General features: G+C 45.7%; 1 protein-coding gene across 2 annotated transcripts in view; it reads left to right on the forward strand.

Moving 5' to 3' along the window:
- The window catches only part of MPP2 (MAGUK p55 scaffold protein 2), a 436,959-nt gene that overhangs the window by 328,090 nt on the left and 85,634 nt on the right, over positions 1-23,235 (forward strand). For both annotated transcript variants that reach the window (XM_078645234.1, XM_078645233.1), the window contains 2 exons: positions 20,537-20,668; positions 22,064-22,169. In XM_078645234.1, the coding sequence (XP_078501360.1) occupies positions 20,537-20,668; positions 22,064-22,169 (238 nt within the window). The remainder of the gene's footprint in view (positions 1-20,536; positions 20,669-22,063; positions 22,170-23,235) is intronic.

Genomic DNA, 23,235 nt, shown 5'->3' on the forward strand with positions numbered 1-23,235 from the left:
GGTATGCAAAACATCAGGTATTTCTATAAGTTTATCCATAATTGGAGTACAAATACATTCAATGTCCATTTTTTGTTTATCATTTTGGACTCTGACTATTAAATTGTTTAGCTGTGCAAGTTTGCTATCTATCCCTGTGACTGCATTTGCCATCATTGTGAGTAGGTCTATCTGAATATCCATCTTGTTCGATTGGTATTTTAACGCTTCTAGAGTTAGTGTCGATGTTTGATAGAATATATCCCAATTTATTCCAACATCCAGCATTTTTGTATCTCTTACATTACCTTCAATTGACCTTCCGTTTGTTTGTTCCATTGATGTGGTACAATCTGGTTTAGGGAAGTTGTTTGTTTTTGAAAACACATCCTCAATTATTTTATTATTTTGCCACATTTTTAACAATTCCTTTTCTTCTTTGTTTTCATACCTGGTATTATGATTTACTGTACTAGTTGGTTTGGTCTTGGTTTCCTCAACTGTTGAATAAGGTTTTTTCAAAATTTCCACATTTACTTCTATAGGAATTACTGCTTGTTTTGATTCCATCGTGCCATTTTTAATAGGTGCGTCTTGTATATCCTGTATGTCCAATATTTCTAGGTCCTCCAAATCTATTGGTTTTCCATTTTTTATATCAGGATGGATGGATACATTTAAGATATCTTGGTCTGAGATTTGGAATTCCTTCTCCTTCCTTTCAAAGTTGCAGCCTCCGTTTTGGGGAGTACTTTGGATAATTTGCCCACTGTATTTTTCTGTACTTGTCGGCCTTATTGGAGTTTGAAGTTTTTCGTTTTCCCTATCCTTATACATCGTAATAAGAGCACCAGCTGGATCCTTCATGAATTCAAACTTATCCGGGATTTTTCCTGATTTTGCTGATTTTGCAAACATTCTGGCTATTGGGGAGATTAAAGTTTGATTTGCTCCTGCAATGTTTGCTTTCACCTTTGGCTGTTGTATTTTCTTTATACGTCTGGTAGTTGTTCCCGTTGTTCTCACTTTACCAGAGCGCATATTTCCTTATATTCTTGCTTGTCACCGTCCTCCGATTTTGGCGAGGGCGGTGTGCACAGTTCAGTTATATTCCAAGTTGATGTTAACAGTTTATTACAGAGACTGGGTTAGTATGTATTCCCTCCTCAGATTTACTACACGTCACTACCTCCCATTCACCCTTGGATGCTTACCCTACCAGGCCCGTCTGCCCAATTGAGGAGTGGACAGCTGCCGTCAGGGAGGGGGCAAGAGCAAGGACAGGAAGGAAAAAGCTGTGCACTATAGTAGTATGGCAAATAGAGCAAAGGACCACGGTAGATGGTGATAATGGTGATAATGGGGACCCCTTATCCAGACCGGGTTCTCCCAGTTATCCACGAACCTCTCTCCCCCCTGCGGCTCCCACAGTATATAATGCACGGTACACAGTACACAGATTCCCAGTAAGCAGCTCACAGATTCATAATTCACAGTCACCCCAATTGTACTCACTGAGTTGCGACTGTTGATTTGGCGAGCAACAGGCAAGGCAAGGTTAGGTTAGGTAGGTTCACTGGCTTTGACGCCACAGTATCAGTTATTTTTCCACTTACCATATATTTTTAGCCGGTTGTCGTTTGTCGTTTGTCCAACAAATTCCAGCAAGTTTCAAGCAAATGTAGGAAAATAAGATGAGATAAGCAAAAGCAAGCAAAAGCAGGCAAGGAACGAAAGTTTGCTTGCTGGGGGTCCTTTAGATATGCAAGTTGTGTTTTTCCAGAGAAGCAGTTCTCTTTTTGCTTTTTGCTCTCTAGCACACCTTAGCACCCCTTAGCAATGGTTTATGCTTTATGCTTTATGGTTTATGCTTTGTTAATGCTGTGCTTCTTTAATGCTCCTTAATGCTCTCCTCTAGGAGCACTGCAGCGATCAATCAATCCAATCCAGTCCGATCCGTGGTTTTATCGAGTTTTTTTTTTTTTCTTTCTCCTTTTTAGTTCTTTAGAATTAATTTCGGTTAATGTTTGTAGTGAGTGGACCTGCTATCCGCACTCAGGTCCCAGGTCCCAGGTCCCAGGTCGCAGCTCCGTGAAGCTCCAAACCCGACTGTTTGCAGTTGGTTTCAGGCAGCCTGTCAAACCGCCGTATCCCCCACTCGCAAGCACACAGAGCACACGGAGCCGAGCCGCTGGCTACAGAGCTGCAGCGGAGCGCCGCAGAATAGAGCGCCAAATGCCTTGGGTGTTGCGGCGGCGGCAAACCGTGTGAGTACAGTGGCAGGGGGCAGCGGTACGGGGTTTTCGGGGGTTGTGGTGATTCCCCTGACCCCCCAGGACAAACCCAGCCGATGCTGGACGCCTTCAACTGTCCAGCCGCCGTCCAGTCGTTCTCCGATCGATCGATCACAATGGCGTCCACCGTCCTTGCCAAACACACTAGCTCCCTCTAGCGATCAGAGTCGGATCGCAAACTTTGTAAAGTTTTGTCCACTATGTTTCTTGCATGCCTCAATGTGTCAGAGTTGTACCCTCTCTGCACCTAGCAGTAGATAAATGCTACCCTATGTTACCAAATAAGGGACAAGGTCAAGAGGGAAGATCCGAGAAAGATCCATTAATGTCCCACTTATTAAGCTCACCTCCACCTTATGCGTTAGACGCTACTACAACGCCAAAGCGTTTTTCTATACCACGCCCTGGCGCACGAAACACAGCTTTTGCACACACGCCAGCTACTGTTCAGCTGGTTCCTACTTCTCCGGCGCAGCCTTCTCAAGGGCCGCCATCTTTGCTACCTACTCCATCTACTTCCACGACTTTGCCTACAGCTCCAGCTATTGTCTATGATACCACATCTGCTACTACTTCAACTTCCTCTACTATTGCCTCTACTTCTTCTTTGCCTCAGCCTGTTTTTTCCAATGCACTTGCTCCTCCGCAAGCTTCTCCTTCTATTAGACAAAGAGTGACAGGTACCGTCACTGGTCTGCTTTCACCTTTCTTCGGGTCGCCTAAGACGGCGCCTAAAACAGAAGATAGACAGTTACGTAGTCAACTGCCTGATTACGAGGAAAGAAAAGTGCTAAATGAACTAGCCCGTAAATGGATTACGGATACTGTTAGATATGATGTTCAGTCTGTTATGGAAGTTTTCCGTCAATGGAATGCACCCACTCAGAGATACGTATTCAAAGAAATGTGTGTATATCTGGGCGAAGATTTGGAGACAAATGATCCCACATACACAATGAACGAACTATGGCGTACACGCTTTAAGTTCCACGAAGGCATGATTACAGGCAGAGATGTTGAGAAAGCGATAGAGTTATTACTCTCTTATAGGAGTAAAGGAAACGTCTCTAGATCATTGTACGAAGACGACGTATCAGATAGGAAAAGAGCGAGACAGTACCCCATGAGAGAGGTGTCTCCGGTTTGGAGGGAAGGCGATGCCAATGTAGTACCGCCAATTCTGCCTCATTTCCAGCGTGTATGGGTACATGTCCCCTGGAAACGATCCGAAGTCTTGGCGCTCAAGCAGACATTGCCTGATCCTCGTAAAAACCCGACTGGGTATTATAAGGAGTTATCGCAAACTGCAAGCTCATGTATAATGAATTTAGCGGACATAGACATGCTGTTTGGGAACGTTGTCCCACATCCTCTATGGAGCAAAATATGCCATACGAACCATGCCCAAGAACTAGGTGACTCATGGGCGAACATTGCCGCTATAGATGCTAGACAAATTGGTGGTTCTAAACCTGAGCCGTTAATAGCTGAACTTCCCGGTAGAATTATTGCGTACATGAAAACAATAATGCCTGAAGTTCGCGTGAACTGGGACAAGCTATCTGCATGCAAGCAGAAGAAAGATGAGAATGTGTCTGACTTTTTCACAAGATTCGAGGAGACTTTCACCGATCATAGTGGTCAGGATATGGCTACCGAGGGTGGCCAAAGATTGTTTGTAGACAAGTTCGTACATAATTTAATCCCTGAACTGTGTAATAAATTGAAAGATTCAGAGAGTGCTTGGGCTGTCTCTACGTCAGCTCAAATTTTAGCTACAGCCCAGTACTATGAAAATAGGCGCAAAGACGAGCTAGATAAAGTAGACAGAAAGACAAAAGATTTAAAAACTAAAGTTCTTCTCCAGCAAGCTTATCCGCCTCGTACGGCTACTCAGCCCAGTTATCAACCGCAACATCAGTATTCGAGAAACGCGCAAGGAAACAAGTTTTCCCACCAGCGTATTGCTTATGGCCCGAATCAATGTGCATATTGCAAGGAAGAGGGTCACTTTAAAAGTAATTGTCCGGCTCTTGCGCGATGTTTGAGCGGTGCTTCGGGTGTAAGGGGAAGAAGTGTTCAACATGCCCCTAGAGGTAGGGGCCGTGGAAATTTCACGCAGAATACAACTTCTTTTACGCCTCAGAATTCGATGAACAGCTTCGACCAACAGAATAATGCGTCGACCAGGTCAGCTCAGTACTATGCTGACGACTATTACACAGAACATGAATATGAGGGTAACGATTGCTAGGACAGCCATGGACAAAGAGAGGGAGTTGTTTCAGTTCCAGTAGATCAGAATGGACCTTATGTCGAGGTAATAGCCTCAGGAGTGTCAGAGCCATTTCTGCTGGATACTGGTGCTACAAAAAGTTCTATCATGCACTTGAAACTTCCTGGCGCACCTTTGTCTGGCGAAATGAATGTTTCAGTAGGTTTCTCTGGCGCCCCTGTTAGAAACCCGATCTCCAGTCCTGTATCTCTTTCTATTGGCCCATGCGAATTAGAGGCACCCCTCATTCTTACAACAGGTTGCGGTGAAAATTTGTTAGGATTGGATTTGCTAAAAAGGTTATATGCGACTTTGTACTGTTCACCACTAGGAGTACAACTTACTTTCGGTAAGAAGGTCATTTCTCCAATGTATGTGTCGAAAGAAAATATTGCAACTGAATTGTCGAATCTTCCTGATGTACTGTGGGCTAATGGTTCTAACGATGTAGGTCGTTTGGAGATAGCACCATATGTCATAACATTGAAAGCCAACATTAGGTTACCACGTATTCCCCAATACAAAATATCTAGTGAATGTGAAAAGGCGTTATTGACGATTGTTTATGACCTGATTGATAAAGACGTCATCGAAGAAACAACAGGAAATGTTTGTAACAGTCCAGTTTTGCCCGTCTTAAAACGTACTGATCCTTCACAACCCCCTGTGTATAGGTTCGTGATCGACCTCAGAGAAGTGAACAAGATAGTTATCCCACAGTTTCCAGTTGTCCCCGACATTACTGCTTTGTTGACGATGGTTCCAGCTTCAGCAAATTGGTTCTCGGTGATTGACCTGAAGAACGCTTTCTTCAGTATCCCGATTGCTGAGGAGAGTAGAGATATTTTCGGATTTAATTTAGGAGGACGAAGTTTCCGCTTCAAGTGCGCTCCTCAAGGCTACTGTGAAAGCCCATCAATATTAAGTCAGGCCCTGAAAACACAACTAGACACGATTGTTGTACCGAATGGTTCAACTCTGATTCAGTTTGTAGACGATCTACTGATCGCTGCAGACACTGAAGAGATTTGCAAGAAAGCTACGTTATCATTATTGCATCACTTATGTGACATGAGGCACAAAGTCTCTCTCTCCAAACTACAATTTTGCCGACAAGAGGTAACCTACTTAGGTCACATCTTGTCGAAGGAGGGAAGGAGACTGACACCAGAAAGAATACAGGCAATCGCAGAACTAAGTGCCCCAAGGACACAGAGAGAGGTTCGAGCCTTCTTGGGCATTACATCATACTGTAGACAATGGATACCGAATTTCTCACTACTTGCTAAACCCTTGCTGGCACTACTCTGTAAAGACACGCCAAATCCTATGCCTTGGTCTGAAGATTGCCAAACGAGTTTCCACAAGTTGCGTGATGCATTATGTTCGGCTCCTGTGTTGGGAAACCCCAACTACAGTAAGCCTTTTACATTATATGTCCACGAGAAGGAAGGTTGTGCATTATCAGTTTTAACACAACATTTTGGGGACAGACAGCGCCCATGCGCGTATTTTTCGGCAACTCTAGACCCTGTGGCTAAAGCCCTACCAAGTTGTCTGAGGGCTACCGCCGCAGCAGCTGTCTGCATCCGACAGTCCGCTGGATTAGTCATGAATAATACTCTGATCGTTATGGTTCCACATGCAGTAGACATTTTACTAAACAGGACGAAGACACAACACCTTACTAGCGCTCGACTATCCAGTTACGAACTTACGCTGCTAGCAAGTCACATCCACATAAAGAGGTGCGATACACTGAATCCCGCAACGTTATTACCCATTCCGACAGGAACAGACGAGATTGACAAACATGACTGCTGCTTTAGGACAGAAGAAGAGACAAAAGGGAGAGTAGACTTACAGGACACTCCCCTTCCTGAATGCAATGATACTTTATGGGTTGATGGTTCATGTTTCAAGCTGCCGAATGGTGATACGACTGCAGCATATGCCGTAACGACATTACACACCATTATAGAGACTGCGCGCATTTCCCATAATTCTGCACAAGCTGCAGAGCTAATTGCGCTTACCAGAGCATGTGTGTTAGCGAAAGGAAAGCGAGTGAATGTGTACACTGACAGCCAATACGCCTTTGGTGTGGCTCACAGTTTTGGGAGATTGTGGCGTGAACTTGGGTTTCTTACATCACATGGTGCAAAGATACAACATGGTCAGCTAGTTAATGAGCTCCTCCAGTCACTGACCTTGCCACTACAAGTTGCCATTATAAAATGCAGTGCACACAAAAAGATTCAGGATGATGTTGGCCGCGGGAATGCATTTGCAGACGAGGTTGCGAAAGAGACTGCAAGGAACACAATGAGTCGGATGTATGTTGTAGGTCCCGCTAGATGGATTACTGATGTGGGAATGTGTGAGGACACCATTGAAAGCGTGAAATCTATACAAGCCGAGGCAACTGAGAAAGAGGTGAATGAATGGAGAGAAAGTAAGGGTAGATTAGATACGAATGGTTGTTGGGACGAATTGTCAGAACACCAGCGATGGTTATTGCCTAACGCCTATGTACTTGCAGTAGTAACAATGGCTCACGGATTTGCACACATCAGTTCGAGAGGAATCTGTAAAGTATTGGCCCCAGTATGGCAAAATAGCAACATCCCGAAATATGCAGAGAATGTGGTCAGAAACTGTATGGTGTGTTTGAAGTACCATCCCGGTAGGGGAACCCCAACTCCAGCTGGTCATTTTGCGCCTCCAACGTATCCGTTCGAGGTTTTGCAGCTCGATTTCATCCACATGGAGAGATGCAACAATCTGAAGTATGTGCTCGTTGTTGTTTGCGCTTTCTCCAGGTGGGTGGAAGCGTACTCCCTTAAAGACAATACTGCCTTGTCAACCGCCAAAGCCCTTGTCAAAGAGTTCTTCCCGAGATTTGGCATGCCTAGAATCGTCTGGAGTGATAATGGAAGTGAATTCGTAGGACGCGTGATGAAGAGAGTGTGTGAATGTTTAGGCATACAGCAAAAATTCCACTCTGCGAATCACCCCCAATCAGCTGGATTGGTAGAGTGCTACAACGGCACTTTAAAGCTCAAATTAGCCAAGATCCAAGCCAGTACAGGTCTTAAATGGCCTGACGCCTTGCCCCTAGCACTCTTGTCAACTAGGATGACTGCCCATTCCAGATTAGGACTTAGCCCTCACGAGATAGTGTTTGGCCGCCCAGCCAACGTCTGGGGCATGCCAAGACCAAAGAAACTTAGCGAAATAGAGCACCCCGTACTGCTTGACTATTTGTGCGAATTGACAACTAAATTGCGTGTTTTACACCAACAGGTTCACAGTTCCTCTCCACCAGCCTCTGACGATCCAGGTCACTCCATCACACCCGGCTCGTGGGTCTTGGTGCGGAACTTCCAGCGCACCAACAACGGTCAGCCGAGGTGGACCGGACCTTACCTGGTACTTCTTTCCACGAGGTCAGCGGTTCGGGTGGACGGCAAAAAGAACTGGGTGCACGGGACCCATTGTAAACGGGTCCCTCTGCCCCTTCCATACGACCGGTGGGTCAACGAAGGAATTGCCGACTCCGAGACAGAATCCATACCTCGTTTCATCCCTTTCAGCGATGCACGTTTAAAAGAAACTGGTACCGAAAAGGAGAGTGATCATATTTTACAAGGATTTGTGCTACAGTCTACGCAGTTGGACACTACCGAACCTGAGGCATTGTTTGAAGACCACACTGTGCCAGGAAAACGACGGTACGATTTGAGGACTAAACGAAGAGACTAAATAAAAACGAACTAAAGTGATTTCCCTCCCCCAAGAACTATTTTTTTGATTTTTCAGCTCTCTCACTCTCAGGAAACGTGCTCATTGTTTGATTTTCGAACCGCCATCCGGTTCTGCTGCTAGGGTCGCGGTTGAAGGCTGGGGAGTGCAACTGGGGACGTTTAGGTCAACGGTTCTGGTTGGTCCAAGGGAGTTACCCCGGACTGAACAGAGCGCACCCCCTGGCAGAACCAACCTACCACCGCGGGCAGCAACTAGAGGATGGAGTTTCCTAGGGTAAAGAGACCTACCAGACTCCCAAACTTTGAAAGACAATTATGCACTGTACTGGCCAAAAGAAAGTTTTTGATAACATGTATTTTAATGTTGTGTAGCATAACGATGTTTTTGACTGTTTATACTCTATTCGTATTCCAAGTTACCTTTTCAAATGACACCCGGCCACAGCCTCCTCCTCCTACTATCTCTCCACACTACTTTCACCCTCTACCTGAACACGAATCTGCCAGAAGACTCGAATTTGTAAATAACTCATTTATTCAACTCCTACACCAACACCAGTCCATCATGAACACATCGAACTGTTGGGTATGTGGACTCATGCCACACACGACGGATAAGGGTATCCCATACTTCATCCTGCCTTTCAGTTATTATGGTTCTCTGTGGGCTTTCCAGACCATGTTCCTATTCGCCCTAGAACCATACCCGACACGTCCTACTGAAAGTGATTCCAGTACCAAGGCACTAATAAGAGGGATAAGAAATATGAGTAGAGAGTTCGACACCTATTTTACGATTCCCAAAGATGAACTCACTCCGTACACTCGTTGGAACGTAACTAAATATGGGGTTTACCTGAGTAAGAGCCAGACAGCAAAGAAATCCCGCCCAGTTTGGATAGTACCCAACCGAGGTCACTTATGTTTACAAGGTATCGGCAGGGATCCCAAAGCACAATTAGGAAAGAGTATATGCACGGAAACGTATGTGTTCGCTTCCCGAACTTCCCCTATACTATTAGCAGCCAAAGGCACGTATTTCGTCTGCCATGACCAAGCTTACACGTGGTTGCCCCCTGACTTCTCAGGTACATGCTTTATCGCATTTCTGCTGCCTCCCACCTACACGGCCAGAGCAGATTACCATCGGACAAGGACAGCTAGAGGTGTCGTGAGCAAAGACGACACCGCGGGTCAGGAATTCGCTGACTTCGCAAAGGGTTTTCTGCCATTTTGGGGGCCTATGGTAAACAGCAGGAATATTCGCCAGTTATCGAGGATAGTTGAATCCGCCGTGACTACAACGGCCGGAGCCCTTGGAAATTTGACGACCGAACTTCAGTCGGATCGTCTTATGACCCTTCAGAACCGAGTTGCCCTAGATATCATACTCGCCGATCGTGGTGGTGTGTGTAGAGTGATCCAATCCAGTTGTTGCATTTTCATCCCTGATAACGCACCGACAGTGTACCAGGCCATCTCTAAACTACACGAAATATCTGATTCCCTCCACGTGGAAAAAGGAGATTGGTCCTTACTAGGGTGGTTCTGGGAACTGATCGCTACATGGGGATGGAAAACACTGATCTTCATTGGGATGATCTTAGCACTTCTGTTTATGTTCTGCCTGTGTATACAGTGCGCTCCTGCACTATGTGGCCTCTGTGCTACGTCATGTGTACGGAAGCCTGTGTCGAGAGACGAACTGAGCAACAGAATGATGTTACAGCAGCATCTCCACGAATTCCTTCATACGGATTTGGACTCAGATTAATACGATTTATTGCCTTACATAAGGGCAAAAGGAGGGTCTGTGGTTCTGAAAATCTGGACCCTGTTGTCATCCCGATAACGAGGTCCAATACCCGTGTCACAAAATATCAACGTACCATGACGAATTTGGTGTCAGCGAACCGATAATGATTAGGGCATCATTCCCATACATTTGCGTCATAATCGAGGGTCGCCAGCACCCCCAAATCGTAGTTTCCGTCCCGACCCCTTAGACTCCATTTTGTGAACGACATTCATCTTACGTCTTGCCCTCATGATAAGTCAATTAAAGGTCGAGCTTGATCTAAAAGGACACGTCCTCCTTCCCTGACTCCCCCCTGACCTGTCCCAACTGACTCCATTGCCTTTAGCCAAACCTGTCTGGGCAGCCCCTTGCCCAGTGGCCAAATGCGATAGCATCGATACATAACATTCCTCAAACCATTCACTACATACAAACCATGCTTTCTACAAACACACACCTGTCCTGTTCCCTGTTTATGGCCAGTTTTATGACTAGGAGGTGCCTTCCTTTATTGGGGTTTCATCGATATCTGATGGGAGTTCCGGGCTTGGATGAGTAATCTATCACGCACTGGACATCTAAAATACGGGCTTGCCTACATGACTTCGCTCTTTTGTATTATTGTAGAAATATGTGTATAGCCATATCATAAACTCAAGAATTCTCGCTCGCAGCTATTATTTCTGTATATAAGGAGAAGGCTGGTTCTGTAAAAACGAACAGTCTCCTGAGAACACATGGCCCGTGTTTGTCGTGCTTCTAGGACACCTGTTACTTGGTAGCTATCAATAAAACTCGATCTCTGACTCGACTAGAAGACTCCGTGTTTCTGTGGTCCGGAACAGGGAGAACTCAGAGGTCTTCGGGTGTTATCCCCTGGCACCAAACGGGTTCCTAAAACCCCGTTACCTCACGGGTTAAATGCCGAAAGCTATGATTAGGAATGGTAGACGGAAGAGGGTGGTCAGTGAATGGTGGCGTGCAAATTAACGGTGAAAGGTGAGTAGTGAATGGAGAAGAGTAAATGGAGGTTAAACGGACGAATATAAAGTTATTGAAGGGTAAAAAGTATTTGAAGGATGTGTACTGTTCATAGAGGGTGCATGGAAAGTCATTAGGGGGGAAATGAATGCACCATCACTTCAAAGTATATTTCTTATACTATAAACCAGTTACAAAAGTATATTGGTGGAAATAACTGCTTGCTTCAGACCTGAACATGGAGTAGCAAGAGCCCTTCTAATCCTCTGGCATGACGCCGTCTAGCTCCCTGATGACGTCTCAGGCTACTTATTGCCATGCTGGACCTGTCTGCAGTTTTCAATACTGTACCACCCTCTCTTGCTGAAGAGACTAAGGAGACAGTGCGGATCATAGCACACTTGCATAGTTTGACCTTATGCACAAACTCCTACTCAGAGAACAGCACCGAGCCCCTTCTGCTCCCAGGAGATGCATACTGCACATAGGTGTTAGCATCATCCCTTCACCGCTTTCCTCAGCATCTTCAGGGAGTCGCAGCTGCTCGTTCAGTTGTACCCGCTGACATGTAAGTGTATCAAAAGAGGGCCATTATTACACCCATTTCCCCACCCTCCAGAAACCCTTCTGTGAAGTGGGTGCTTGAATGTGCTACAGCCTTCTCCAGAGAAGCTGATAATTCCACCCACCCCAAAGCTCTTGAGCTAGACACTTCTGAGGCGAGGAACCATCACAGTTTCTATTATTGATGGAATGTATGTATGCCCTTAGGCCGTGGGCCGAGCTGTGTTCAGGAGATGCTGTAATCAGCTTATCAACTAGGCCTTTTCTGCCTTCAGTACAGTGAGCGGAGGCAGCAGGGCAGCAGTGAAGTCCTGGCTGGACTATGCCCACGGTTTTATGCTGGAGTTTGTGAAATCTACACTGGTTACCAATCAGGGACAGAATAACAGTCACAGTAGCCTTGATGTGTTAACAATGTAGTGTCTTAATTGTCTGGAGAGGACATGAAAAGCTTCCTCTGTTATGGAACTCCCTGCCTTACAGGAGAAAGCATGCATTCTTCGATTTCAGTGAAAAAGTCTCTTATAGCATAACTGTCCTACGTGACCGTAGCCAATATGCGGTAGGTTGGTGTGTACAATATAAATGCCTCAATCGATTCATTCAAGAGAACATCTGAAATGTGTATGGTTTTTAGGTCTGGCATAGAGACAGCTTTAGATGTTTCGTCATTCATATTCCCCCTCAAAAAACATACAGCCTGATTCATGAAGCGAAATTGCGCTCGCAATAGCTGCGAAAAAGCTATTGCGAGCGCAATTCACAAAATCGGCATTCACCACAGAATAGCGAATTCGCTAAAAGATTCGCAGAATCCCGGCAGGAGAGCCTTAGCGAATCGGAATAAAATAGCGAATTCGCTATACAATCGCTATCGGTAATCATGAAAATTCGCAAATAGCGAAAAAAAACAAAATCGCTGTTTGCGAGGCGCAAATTAAGGACAACCCAAAGCAGGTGGTAACCATCAAAGCCATGGGATTTTTTTTTCGAAAAACCGTTGCCCAATCAGTAACAGGTGCAGGCCTGACCAAACACACATAAGGAGATGCAGCAGCAGCATTAGGAGTCTCAGAATGCCAGGACTGTACATGGTGGTCAGGCGGCGAAGGCTACAGCGAGCAGCACGGAGGAGACGCAGAATCCAGGAGAGGATATTCCGCCAGCGGGTCACCCTGCTGGGCCAAACCAGAGAGCAAATATATGCAAAGTACCGCCTGAATGGGGCAATGATTATCAAGCTAATACAGGACCTTGACCCCCTGATGTAGCACCCAACAAGGCGGACCAATGCCGTGCATACACATGTCCAGGTATTGTGTAGCCTTCACCTCCTGGAGCTTCCAGGGGATAGTTGCGGCTGCTGGGGGGATATCCCAGCCCACCATGTCCCGCTGCCTACGGAGTTTCCTTGACGCAATGCTGACCCAGCTACACCTTGGATAACAGGGAGATAGGTCCTTGGGACGTACGGTCAGCTGGACCATATATAGTATTTATGAAAAAACAGGTGCTGGCCATACAAAAAAGTCTATATACTCTCCTTCTTTGGAGTGACAAATAAAGATGTATTTCAAAATTTGTCTGGTATTATTTATTTTATACCCTTTTACTTTTTATTTTTTAGATTCAAAAATTCATTATACGAAAAAGACATACCCAAATACATTTATCATACAATTATTCAAAAACATGTACAGAAAACATTACATATAACAAGCAGAACATCTATCTGAATTTCATATATACATTAGCACAAATGCTTGTGCATCAACATCATTATTCATTATTGCACTAACTTTCCTTAAAAAGAAAAGGTCTTTATACTCAAATAAGGAAAAATCAGATGGAGAAAACAATACATGTACAAAACAATGCAAGTTTGACTGAGAGAATAAATCAAAACATCAGTCCCACAAGAAGCTAATTATTTTTAGCAGGCCAATTGGAGACAAGTATCTAACAACTGCTAAAAATAATTAGCTTCTTGTGGGACTGATGTTTTGATTTATTCTCTCAGTCAAACTTGCATTGTTTTGTACATGTATTGTTTTCTCCATCTGATTTTTCCTTATTTGAGTATAAAGACCTTTTCTTTTTAAGGAAAGTTAGTGCAATAATGAATAATGATGTTGATGCACAAGCATTTGTGCTAATGTATATATGAAATTCAGATAGATGTTCTGCTTGTTATATGTAATGTTTTCTGTACATGTTTTTGAATAATTGTATGATAAATGTATTTGGGTATGTCTTTTTCGTATAATGAATTTTTGAATCTAAAAAATAAAAAGTAAAAGGGTATAAAATAAATAATACCAGACAAATATTGAAATACATCTTTATTTGTCACTCCAAAGAAGGAGAGTATATAGACTTTTTTGTATGGCCAGCACCTGTTTTTTCATAAAGACCCAGCTACATCAGCACATCAAATTTCCCACCAGCCAACAGGATTTGGATGTGACCAAGCAGCAATTCTACAATGTTGTGCAGTTCCCACATGTGATAGGATGCATTGACTGTATTCACATCCACATCTGCCCACCAGCTGCAACGGAGTACATGTACCGCAATCGCAAGTCCTACCACTCCCTCAACATCCAGATGGTCTGCAATGCTAAGACATACATCACGGACATTGTGGCACAGTACCCGGGGAGTACACATGACTCCTTCATATTCCGGCACAGCGGCCTCCACACACGACTGGCCAGGGGAGACTTTGGTGAAGGACACTTACTTGGTAAGTACACTTGCCCCACAATGTCACACTGTGATGTAGTATCTGCGCTGCACAGGCACTCACCCTCTGCTCCTCTCATGCAGGTGACAGTGGCTACGCCCTCCGTGAATACCTCCTCACCCCATACCTCAACCCTGCGACACCACAGCAACGGCGTTACAATGTAGCACACATACGCACAAGGAATTGCATTGAGCAGACATTTGGGCTACTGAAAAGCAGATTCCGCATACTGCACAAGACTGGTGGGGCCATGTACTACAGTCCTGATGTGTGCTGCCGCATTGTGGCTGTGTGTGCAATACTACACAACATTGCTACCAAGCGCTGGATACCTGTAGAGATCTCTGGCAGTGAGTCGGAAGGGGACGACCGGCCACCTGCACATGTGCGTCATGCACGCGGGGAGAACCCAGCTGAAGGACACAGACGCCGCAACCACATCACAATGAACAGTTTCTAGTGCACCCACTCCCCTCACCCAACAAATCACAATTGCATGCCAATGGAAATAATGACAGGAGGCCGATGTATGATGCAGGAATAAATATTATTGTTAAATGCACAATAATAATGTTATGTCTCCATTCATCAAATGCTAGCAGTATTGCGCCATACTGCTCCTAACAAAACACTGGACATGCTTGTATCAGCAGCATGTCCCAGCCAATGTACATGAAACTCAATTGCGCCTCCGGCGCGCAGCACCCAAACGCCTCTCTGGCTCTTCCTTTGGGACGGCACGTGTCCCTGCAGTGGGCCTGGTGCTGCGGCGTACCACGCCAACCAGTGAGGCAGACAGGCTGCTGACACTGGAGGTGCCCTCACTGGTGTCGTCCCCCCCCCACATTGCCTGGCCCAGTAGGATGGAGTGCCAGCACGGCAGTGGTGACCTGCTCCAACACTCGTCCAACATCCTCAACGCATTGGATCAACTGCTGCTGCTGCGCCAGGGACTGTCGTGAGAGCTGGGAGGTGGCATTCCCGATTATATAGTTAGAGCGGGTGTAGGCTGACAGCCGCGTAAGAAGCTGCCGGTGGCAGCGGCGGGCGGAGTTGCGCTGCGATATGAGCGCAGCAGTGTTGGCCTCCATAGCTGTCGACATGCGCTCAATCCTCTCGCCCACATTGACCACATTGCGGCCAATGTTGTTTAGCTGCAGTTGAATAGCCCCTTGCCGTCGTGCCTGCAGTTGGTGTATGCGTAGCATCCGGCGCTCAATGCTCAGGCCTGGCACGCGCACAGCCATCCCCCTCCTGCCGCTGCGTGCTGTGTTCTGCTGGCGAGCCCTGCCATGCCTGCTCTGCTGGCTGTCCACAGTGGGTGTGCGCACTGTCACCACAGTAGCTGCACCAGATGTAGATGGTCCAGCTGGTGGTGGAGTTGTGGTTGTCAAAGGTGCAGCGCCGGATGGTGCTGGCGCAGTTGGTCTTGCCCTGGCTGCGGGGATAGGTGCTGCGCCTGATGGTGCTGGCGCAGTTGGTGTTGCCCTGGCTGCGGGGATAGGTGCTGCGCCTGATGGTGCTGGCGCAGTTGGTCTTGCCCTGGCTGCGGGGATAGGTGCTGCGCCTGATGGTGCTGGCGCAGTTGGTGTTGCCCTGGCTGCGGGGAGAGGTGCTGCGCCTGATGGTGCAGGAAGTGTCGGTGTTGGCACCTCCTCGGCATCCTCTCGTGCCTCGTCAATAAGCAGCCTGTCGCTGTCGCTGCTGTTGTCAGCGCCACCTGTGAGGGGAATTGGACGTACATTAATTGCATGTATCTGTCACACGTGCAGTTGCTACATGCATGCTGGATGACATTCCCTGCCTGGCTTTGGCATTGCGTACTTTGGGACATGTGAGGCTGCATTGGGGTTCTTGTACATTGTGGGCAGACTACATGTCCCACAATGCTTTTGGGCATGACCTAATGTGCATGGTTTGCATGTCTTGGGATGATTATGGGAGGCTATAGGGCCATGGCCATTGTTAGGGGACAGGGTCGCAGTCGCATGCCACTTACCTTGGCTGTCTTGGCTGGGTCGGGATGAATCCAGATTGACGACCCCTATGCTCGCCTCTGGCTCCAGAGTGTCCTCCACGCGGTCCTCCATGGGGGTGTTGGGAGGGACTGTAGGATCTCCGCCCCCAGTAGCCTGGGTCTCGCCCAGCCTCTCTGCCACCCTCTCCTTGGCACGACCTCGGAGGTCGTACCACCTCTCTTTCAGCTCATCCAGTGACCTGTGTGTCACGCCCACAGCGTTCACTTTAGCAGCTATCCCAAGCCAGATTCGACGTCTCTCCACCTCCGGCACCCTCCTGGAGTCCTTCCCAAATAGTTTGGAGTGGTTATCAACCACTCCCTCAATCAGGTGCTCCAACTCCTGCTCAGAGAACTTGAGCTTCCTCTTGCGCCTGGTGTCACTGGGCCCTGGTGCTGGTTCCTCTGGCATTGCTGCAGTCACAAATGGGTTGGATTTGCAAGTTTGGAGGTGTCCTGGAAGGAGCTCTGTTCAGCTGCAGCCTCGAGATCAGCCTCACAGTTCTGAATGGGGGTGGTAACTGCCTGCTTCCTGGTTGTGATGTCATCACTGTGCTCGAAATGCGACTTCCCGTTTTTGCGATCTTGTTACTTGCGAGATCGCATTTAGCGATCTCGCTATTAGCGATCTCGCTATTTGCGCTATCGCTAAATCGACACGGATTTTGAGGGTAATTGCGATTTTCCTGCGATTTTAGTAAATCGCTAACGCTTTTCGCGGCCATGTGCGAATCGCTTTATTTTCTCGCTAACTATGATGAATGCCGATCTGCGATTTTCAAATTGCGATTCGCTGTAAATCGCAATTTGAGAATCGCAGATTTTCTTTTTCATGAATCAGGCTGATAATGACTAACACACACACACACAGCTTTGTCAGCTTTCTTCATCCATTGGCCTTTTCCAGTTTGATTCACTTTGTGCTTCCACCCTGCACTGCATAGGGCAACAGGCCAACACACTGAATCCGTTGGCTCTCTTGCACTGGGAGAAACAGCAATTTTTCCTGATAACATGCACAGCCACCTGAAAAGGAGTGCACGTAAGCGCATGGGCTGGTGTTCCTGGCCAGCTGAGATACTCCTTAATTGTACACTTGTATATTTTTGCATATTACATATTTACCAAGAACGAGACTCATTGGCTTTGCCAGTGCTTGTTTAATATTGAAAATAGGCTAGATTGACAGTTTGCAGTACTAATGAATGCTCTGCTAGGTCTTTTAGGGGAACATAGTCTACACGGTGGTGCCTCGACTGGTGTAGTCAGGGCTTTAAGTGGGCCGGGTCTCACCGGGTCTGAGCACTGGCACTTTTTTAAAGGAGGCCTCGAAACGGGTCTCTATTGGGCTCTGTTTTGTGCCCTGGCACAGGGGGTCCGTTTTTTTCCGGACTGCAGTGACAGCAGACACATTGATGTGCACACGCTTACACTGCTCACTTCTCACTGGTGGAGAAGTTACGGCATGACATCATGCCAGGTGTGTTTTGTAGGGGAAGGGAAATCCTTTAAAGAGACTCATTTTCTCTCTGGATTTCCTTTCTCTTTTTGAAACTAGGAGCAGTAACATTGTTTTTTTTTCAATATTATATACTAGCCATAGTTGCTGATTATTTATCTTATGGCAAAGCCAATAGTCCTGACTTGTTGTAGGTATAATGTTACTTGTTCTGTCATATATCTGGATACAATGACAGAAACAGCAAATTACAAGTCGGGCGGCACACTATGCTAAGCACAGATTTTTTGCATATGGGTTTTTAAGCCACACCCTTAATCCCACTGGCCACGCCCCTTTGAGAGAACCCCCAGTTTTTTCATCCCACTTAAAGCCCTGGGTGTAGTCAATACTACAGAACATGGCGGAAGACGCCAGCGTGTATGTGGTACTCTAGAGCGCAAACCTAGCCAAAGAGTAACAGAGTGCTTACAGGGTTAAAGACAGGCTCAAAGTAAACGAGTGATAGGAGCGGTAGCTGGATTGTAGACTGCTAATGCATTGTGATGTAACATTCTTTAAAGAGGTGTGTCTTCAAATCTTACCTAATTTGAAGCAGCGTTGGGGCCGTCCTGATGACCCGGATCTATAGAGTGGCATTCCTGTGTTAGCAGAAGGGGGCTATGTATTGGTTGGAAATTCTGCTGTGATGGTGGGCTCGAGAAGATAGCAATAGAACAACCCCAAGAAATGTCTCTGCACGTCTGTGAATTCTTGCATCCCATTCTAGTGACAGCAGTGAACATGCTGTAAATATTTTGTAATCTAGAAATAGAAATAGGGGTACTGGGGTGCTGCAGCACCCCAAAATAATCATGCTGGAGTTCTGAAGGTGAATGAGCGATAAAGATGCCCTTAAACTTTGTTTTTATAGTGTCACATTTGATGTGCGCACAAAGGCAGCGGTCAAATGTCAGGCTGTGTCTTCTGGTGAATTGCTATTTATTCTTTTACCATGGAGAGTGGTGTTTACTTTTCTTTCTCGAAGTGCAAAGTGAGTAGATTTTGTTAAGTAGACAATGTGCCAGTCTTGCTGGTATTAAAAGAAAGACTGAAGGATGTTGCTTTTTTCCTAGCACATAAATACCTATAGATGAACTGTACAGATATTTCAAATATGTCAGCACTTAGGAGAGCACAAATTAAGTGCTATGTTGGTAATTCTGAAGTGTGATGGTAACATATGTTTTAATGGAATGAAAACAAATCAAGACACTTTACTTGATGATGCCCAAATGACAAATATTTGCTGAAACCCGATTCCCATACATTATCGTTTGTGCGCTATATAGGTTTACATGTAAAGCTATGTCTGTGCAAAGTTAGTGGCCATGTCAATGGAAATGTGCTATCTGTAAACAACTATGGGCTGCCATACCATGCACGCTTTAGTAGTATATGTGTGACAGTGCGCTCCAAAACACACCACCAGCTAAATACTGCACCCTTCCCCTCTCTTGCTGAATGGGCGTGGCTCACTTGCTACACTTGGTATTTGTGTGACCCTGAACTTTCAACGTCCCTATGAGTTCACACCCCGCTCTCAAAATTGTTCCAGCATCACTGTCCATGGCTCTTCACGTTTTTCCTTTCTGCTTGCCCAAACGTCGGGGGTGAAGGCTAAGGGCATCTCTGAAGAACCACGGAGGATTTCTCCGCTGTGGACATTGCAATCACTTTCCAGAGTGCCGAAGCCCATTCCCACTGATCAGTGTTGCAGACAAGATGCAAACCAAGCTTTGCTGTTTGTGACGCAATAAAATGGCGGCCAACCGACACACTGCAGAACTAAAGATTTAAGCATATTTAACTGCAGAAATGCACTTCAAAAGTTAAAGCCCAGAGCTTCCCTATCTGCACTAGGCTACAGATTTGCTGGGAAATAAAGATGTACTTTTCTCACATTTTCCTATAAAACAGATATGATTCATTAACCGCGCATCTTTTAAGGTTGCCCAGGCCCCTTAGGCACACAGTGTCCACTTTGACATGGCTATTCTGTACATTTCCAAAATAAAGGTGGGAACGGAGGGAAGTGGGGGAAAAAAGGAAATATCCCACAGCCATATATGTCATGTGGGCCAAAGCTTTCATCACAGTGGAAGAGCTCACAGTCGCTCCTCTGCTCTTGCATTTGGGTTCAAACTTTACATTCACAAAAGCATTTTGTTTTAACACATTTATATATATGGAGCATAAGGCGGAAGACTGCCAGCGCTAAATTTGTATTATGCATTTATTTACATAAATCCCCACCAGTGTGCCGTGATTACGCCAATGTGCATGGGGGTATGATGGACAGCAGTAAAATCACAGTATTGCAAGTAGGAAACACATGTTCCTGCCTTAGGCCCTACTCTTGTACTACAATTGGAGTAAATCTGCCCTAGTTGTAAAGTGTTTCAAAGCCATAACCGACGAGTGCTCGATGAAATATCAATTTCTGATTGGAAGTAGTTGGTTATAAAATGGAGGAGCATTCCTACTTACAAAAGGTCTTTATCCTAACCGCTGTAGGGTGGAGGGGACATCTGCCAGGATATCACGCATATTGACTGGCAACATCTCTTAACCAGGGCTACATATTAACCACTTTATCTCTGGCTTTCCTCAGGTCTTTGTGAAAAGCCACTTTGACTATGACCCAGGCACCGATAACCTCATCCCTTGTAAGGAGGCGGGGTTAAAGTTCACCGCTGGAGACCTGCTGCAGATTGTGAACCAGGACGACCCCAATTGGTGGCAGGTAAGATCAGCCTGTTGAAACCAGACCTACCCTTTCTGCGGGCATCTTTACTAAACGCTTCCAGTGCATGGGGTCAAACTTCGCTCCTTTCCAATGCTTGTCACTTGCCCCTACTTCCTCGGTACTGTCTCAGTCCTAATTCGACATGCTGTGTCCATTGCCATCTCCAGCCTCATTACTATCCCTAACCCTGTTCTTATCAATATTCCATCCTCATCCCCATCACTTCCCCATCTTCAATAATTCTTCCATCTTTATGAACACGCCTATCAACACTATTAAGCGTATCCGTATTACCTCTCTCCTCTTCATCAACACTTCCTTAGGTGCCATCCTGATCGGTAATAAGAATAATGCAAATAAGAATTGGAGTAATAACAATAATACAAATAATTAGTATTATGACGCATTTAAAAATCAATTGTTCTATTTTATAGTGCTGCGATTAACAGCTGATGGCACTACCCAATTTAACTTTACTGAAAGTATCCACCTTGGCTGTATCACATTAAGGTTACAACTGATCTATAACACTTGTAAATGCCCACACACCTACTACAGCATTCCTGGTTTTTACAGTTTCCTGCCTTGTTTCATTTTTTTTTAACATACTCTTTTTTTGTTAGTCTCTAGTGTTCTTTATTACCTGAGTCACCATTACAATCCCATTACTTGGTAAATCATCCACCTTGTGAATGTTGCTTTTATTTTCTACTTTGTCCTTCTTACTGATTCCATTCTTGTTACTATTGACATTGCTATTGTCCCACATACTCTTTGCTTTCCCTAGTCTCATTCGAATCTCTATATTGTCTATATTTGTCTAGATTTCTCATCTTAGTTAGCGTCCCCACGCATAAGGTAAGGGCCATATTTCTGTTCCTGTTTCAAAGGTGATTCGTATCCTACTTATGATTCCAATCTGTGTTACTATGCCGTCTCTGTGACGGTCGGTGGTCACAGACCGCCCACCATCTCTTGAGGAAGAAATGGGTCACAGACCCTAGCCGCTACCACAATTTCTTTTTTGTTCAAATGGAAAGTCCCACGCAAACTTCATGTTACCCCAGGGCTCTTCCCTAGAAGTCCACCTCTGTGCACAGATCATCTGGAAATAAACAACCAGTCTTTGTACTTGACCCAGTAGTCCCTCTCCATGCAAAAGGCTCTGCTTATGAAGGGTGCCCGTGTTACTATTCCAGACACAGTCAGCATGTAGCCTCATGTCAACATAAAAGTAGTAACTGTGCATGTATGTTGTATCCAGCAGGAGTTTTTTTCTTGACTGTCATAGATCCAACCTGCTTTCGAGCGGTAAAGAGGGAGTGTGGGTTGGTCTGTGTTATGAGTTGAGTGAAGTTGGTCCCATTTCTCAGTGGTTGTTTATTGCTCTAGGCCTGCCATGTGGAAGGAGGAAGTGCTGGCCTGATTCCTAGTCAACTCCTGGAGGAGAAGAGGAAAGCGTTTGTAAAGCGTGACATGGACCTGACTCCCACTTCTGGTAAGCCTCACCATTCTACTTCGTACCACACCACAAACACCTCGTTTAGTCAGTCTCAGATGTTGTAGACGCGCCCCAGGATTGGAACTCATGCATTCCGCACTGCCCGTATGTGCAGTTGGTGCTTTGTCAATCCAATTCCCTTTTATTCTGACACTTTTTCAGTTGTGTAAATCCATATTTTTGGTAAGTACCATTATAACGAAACTGTATTCACTGTTCTTTCTATATCTCTTAACGCTTTTACTTCTGTTGAGTATCAGACGCAAACCCTTTTATCTTGGTCCTGGGAGAACACTCACCACTAAGGCTCACACCTCTATTTAAGCTGGTATTTATGAGCAGATTTTATATAACACCAGACCCTGTGGATGATGTAATTCTATTTCAGTGAATTTCTATGGTTTTAAGTAGGATGTCCATCGCTGTGTGCAGCATGGGGTTGAGCGTAGGGCCTGGCCAGTGGCACCCCACCTTGCACCCAACTGCACACTACACCTGGCTGTCCTTACCACTCATTCCTTTACTACGTTTATCCTTACAACAACACACCTTAGGGAAAGTTCTGGACTTTGTAGTTGTAAAATGTATTATTCCAACTACAGACCGCTCAACTGTAGGGAAAGCGTTGGACTTTAAAGTCCAATGCTGGCGCTCCCTAAGGCATGTTGTTGTAACAATATGCATGGAAAACACGTATTAGTTTTAACACTTGCGATGTAACGGCAAGCGTGGTGTGCCAGGCACTGTAAATGTTGTTTCCCATTCCCTTGGCTTCTACTCGTGAAATAAATGCATGGACTCAATGAAAGTCCATCCTACAGTGTTTTTACATGCACAGCCATGCACAGCTTGGGGTTGGGCGCTGGCCTGTGGCCACAACCTGTGTCCAACAGCACGTTGGTACCCTACCCCCGAAGTGCGCATGAGTGGGGTTTGGTGCAGGGCCCAGCCTGCGCCAATGCCTCCAGCCAACTCCTGCACACACTGCTAGCTATGTGATATAATAATATAAAGGGTGTAATTTTAAATAAAGCAGACCTACTGCCTTTGTCAAAGGATCAGA

The sequence above is a fragment of the Lissotriton helveticus genome, chromosome 5_1, assembly GCF_964261635.1.
Source record: "Lissotriton helveticus chromosome 5_1, aLisHel1.1, whole genome shotgun sequence".
NCBI classification, from domain to species: Eukaryota; Metazoa; Chordata; class Amphibia; order Caudata; family Salamandridae; genus Lissotriton; species Lissotriton helveticus.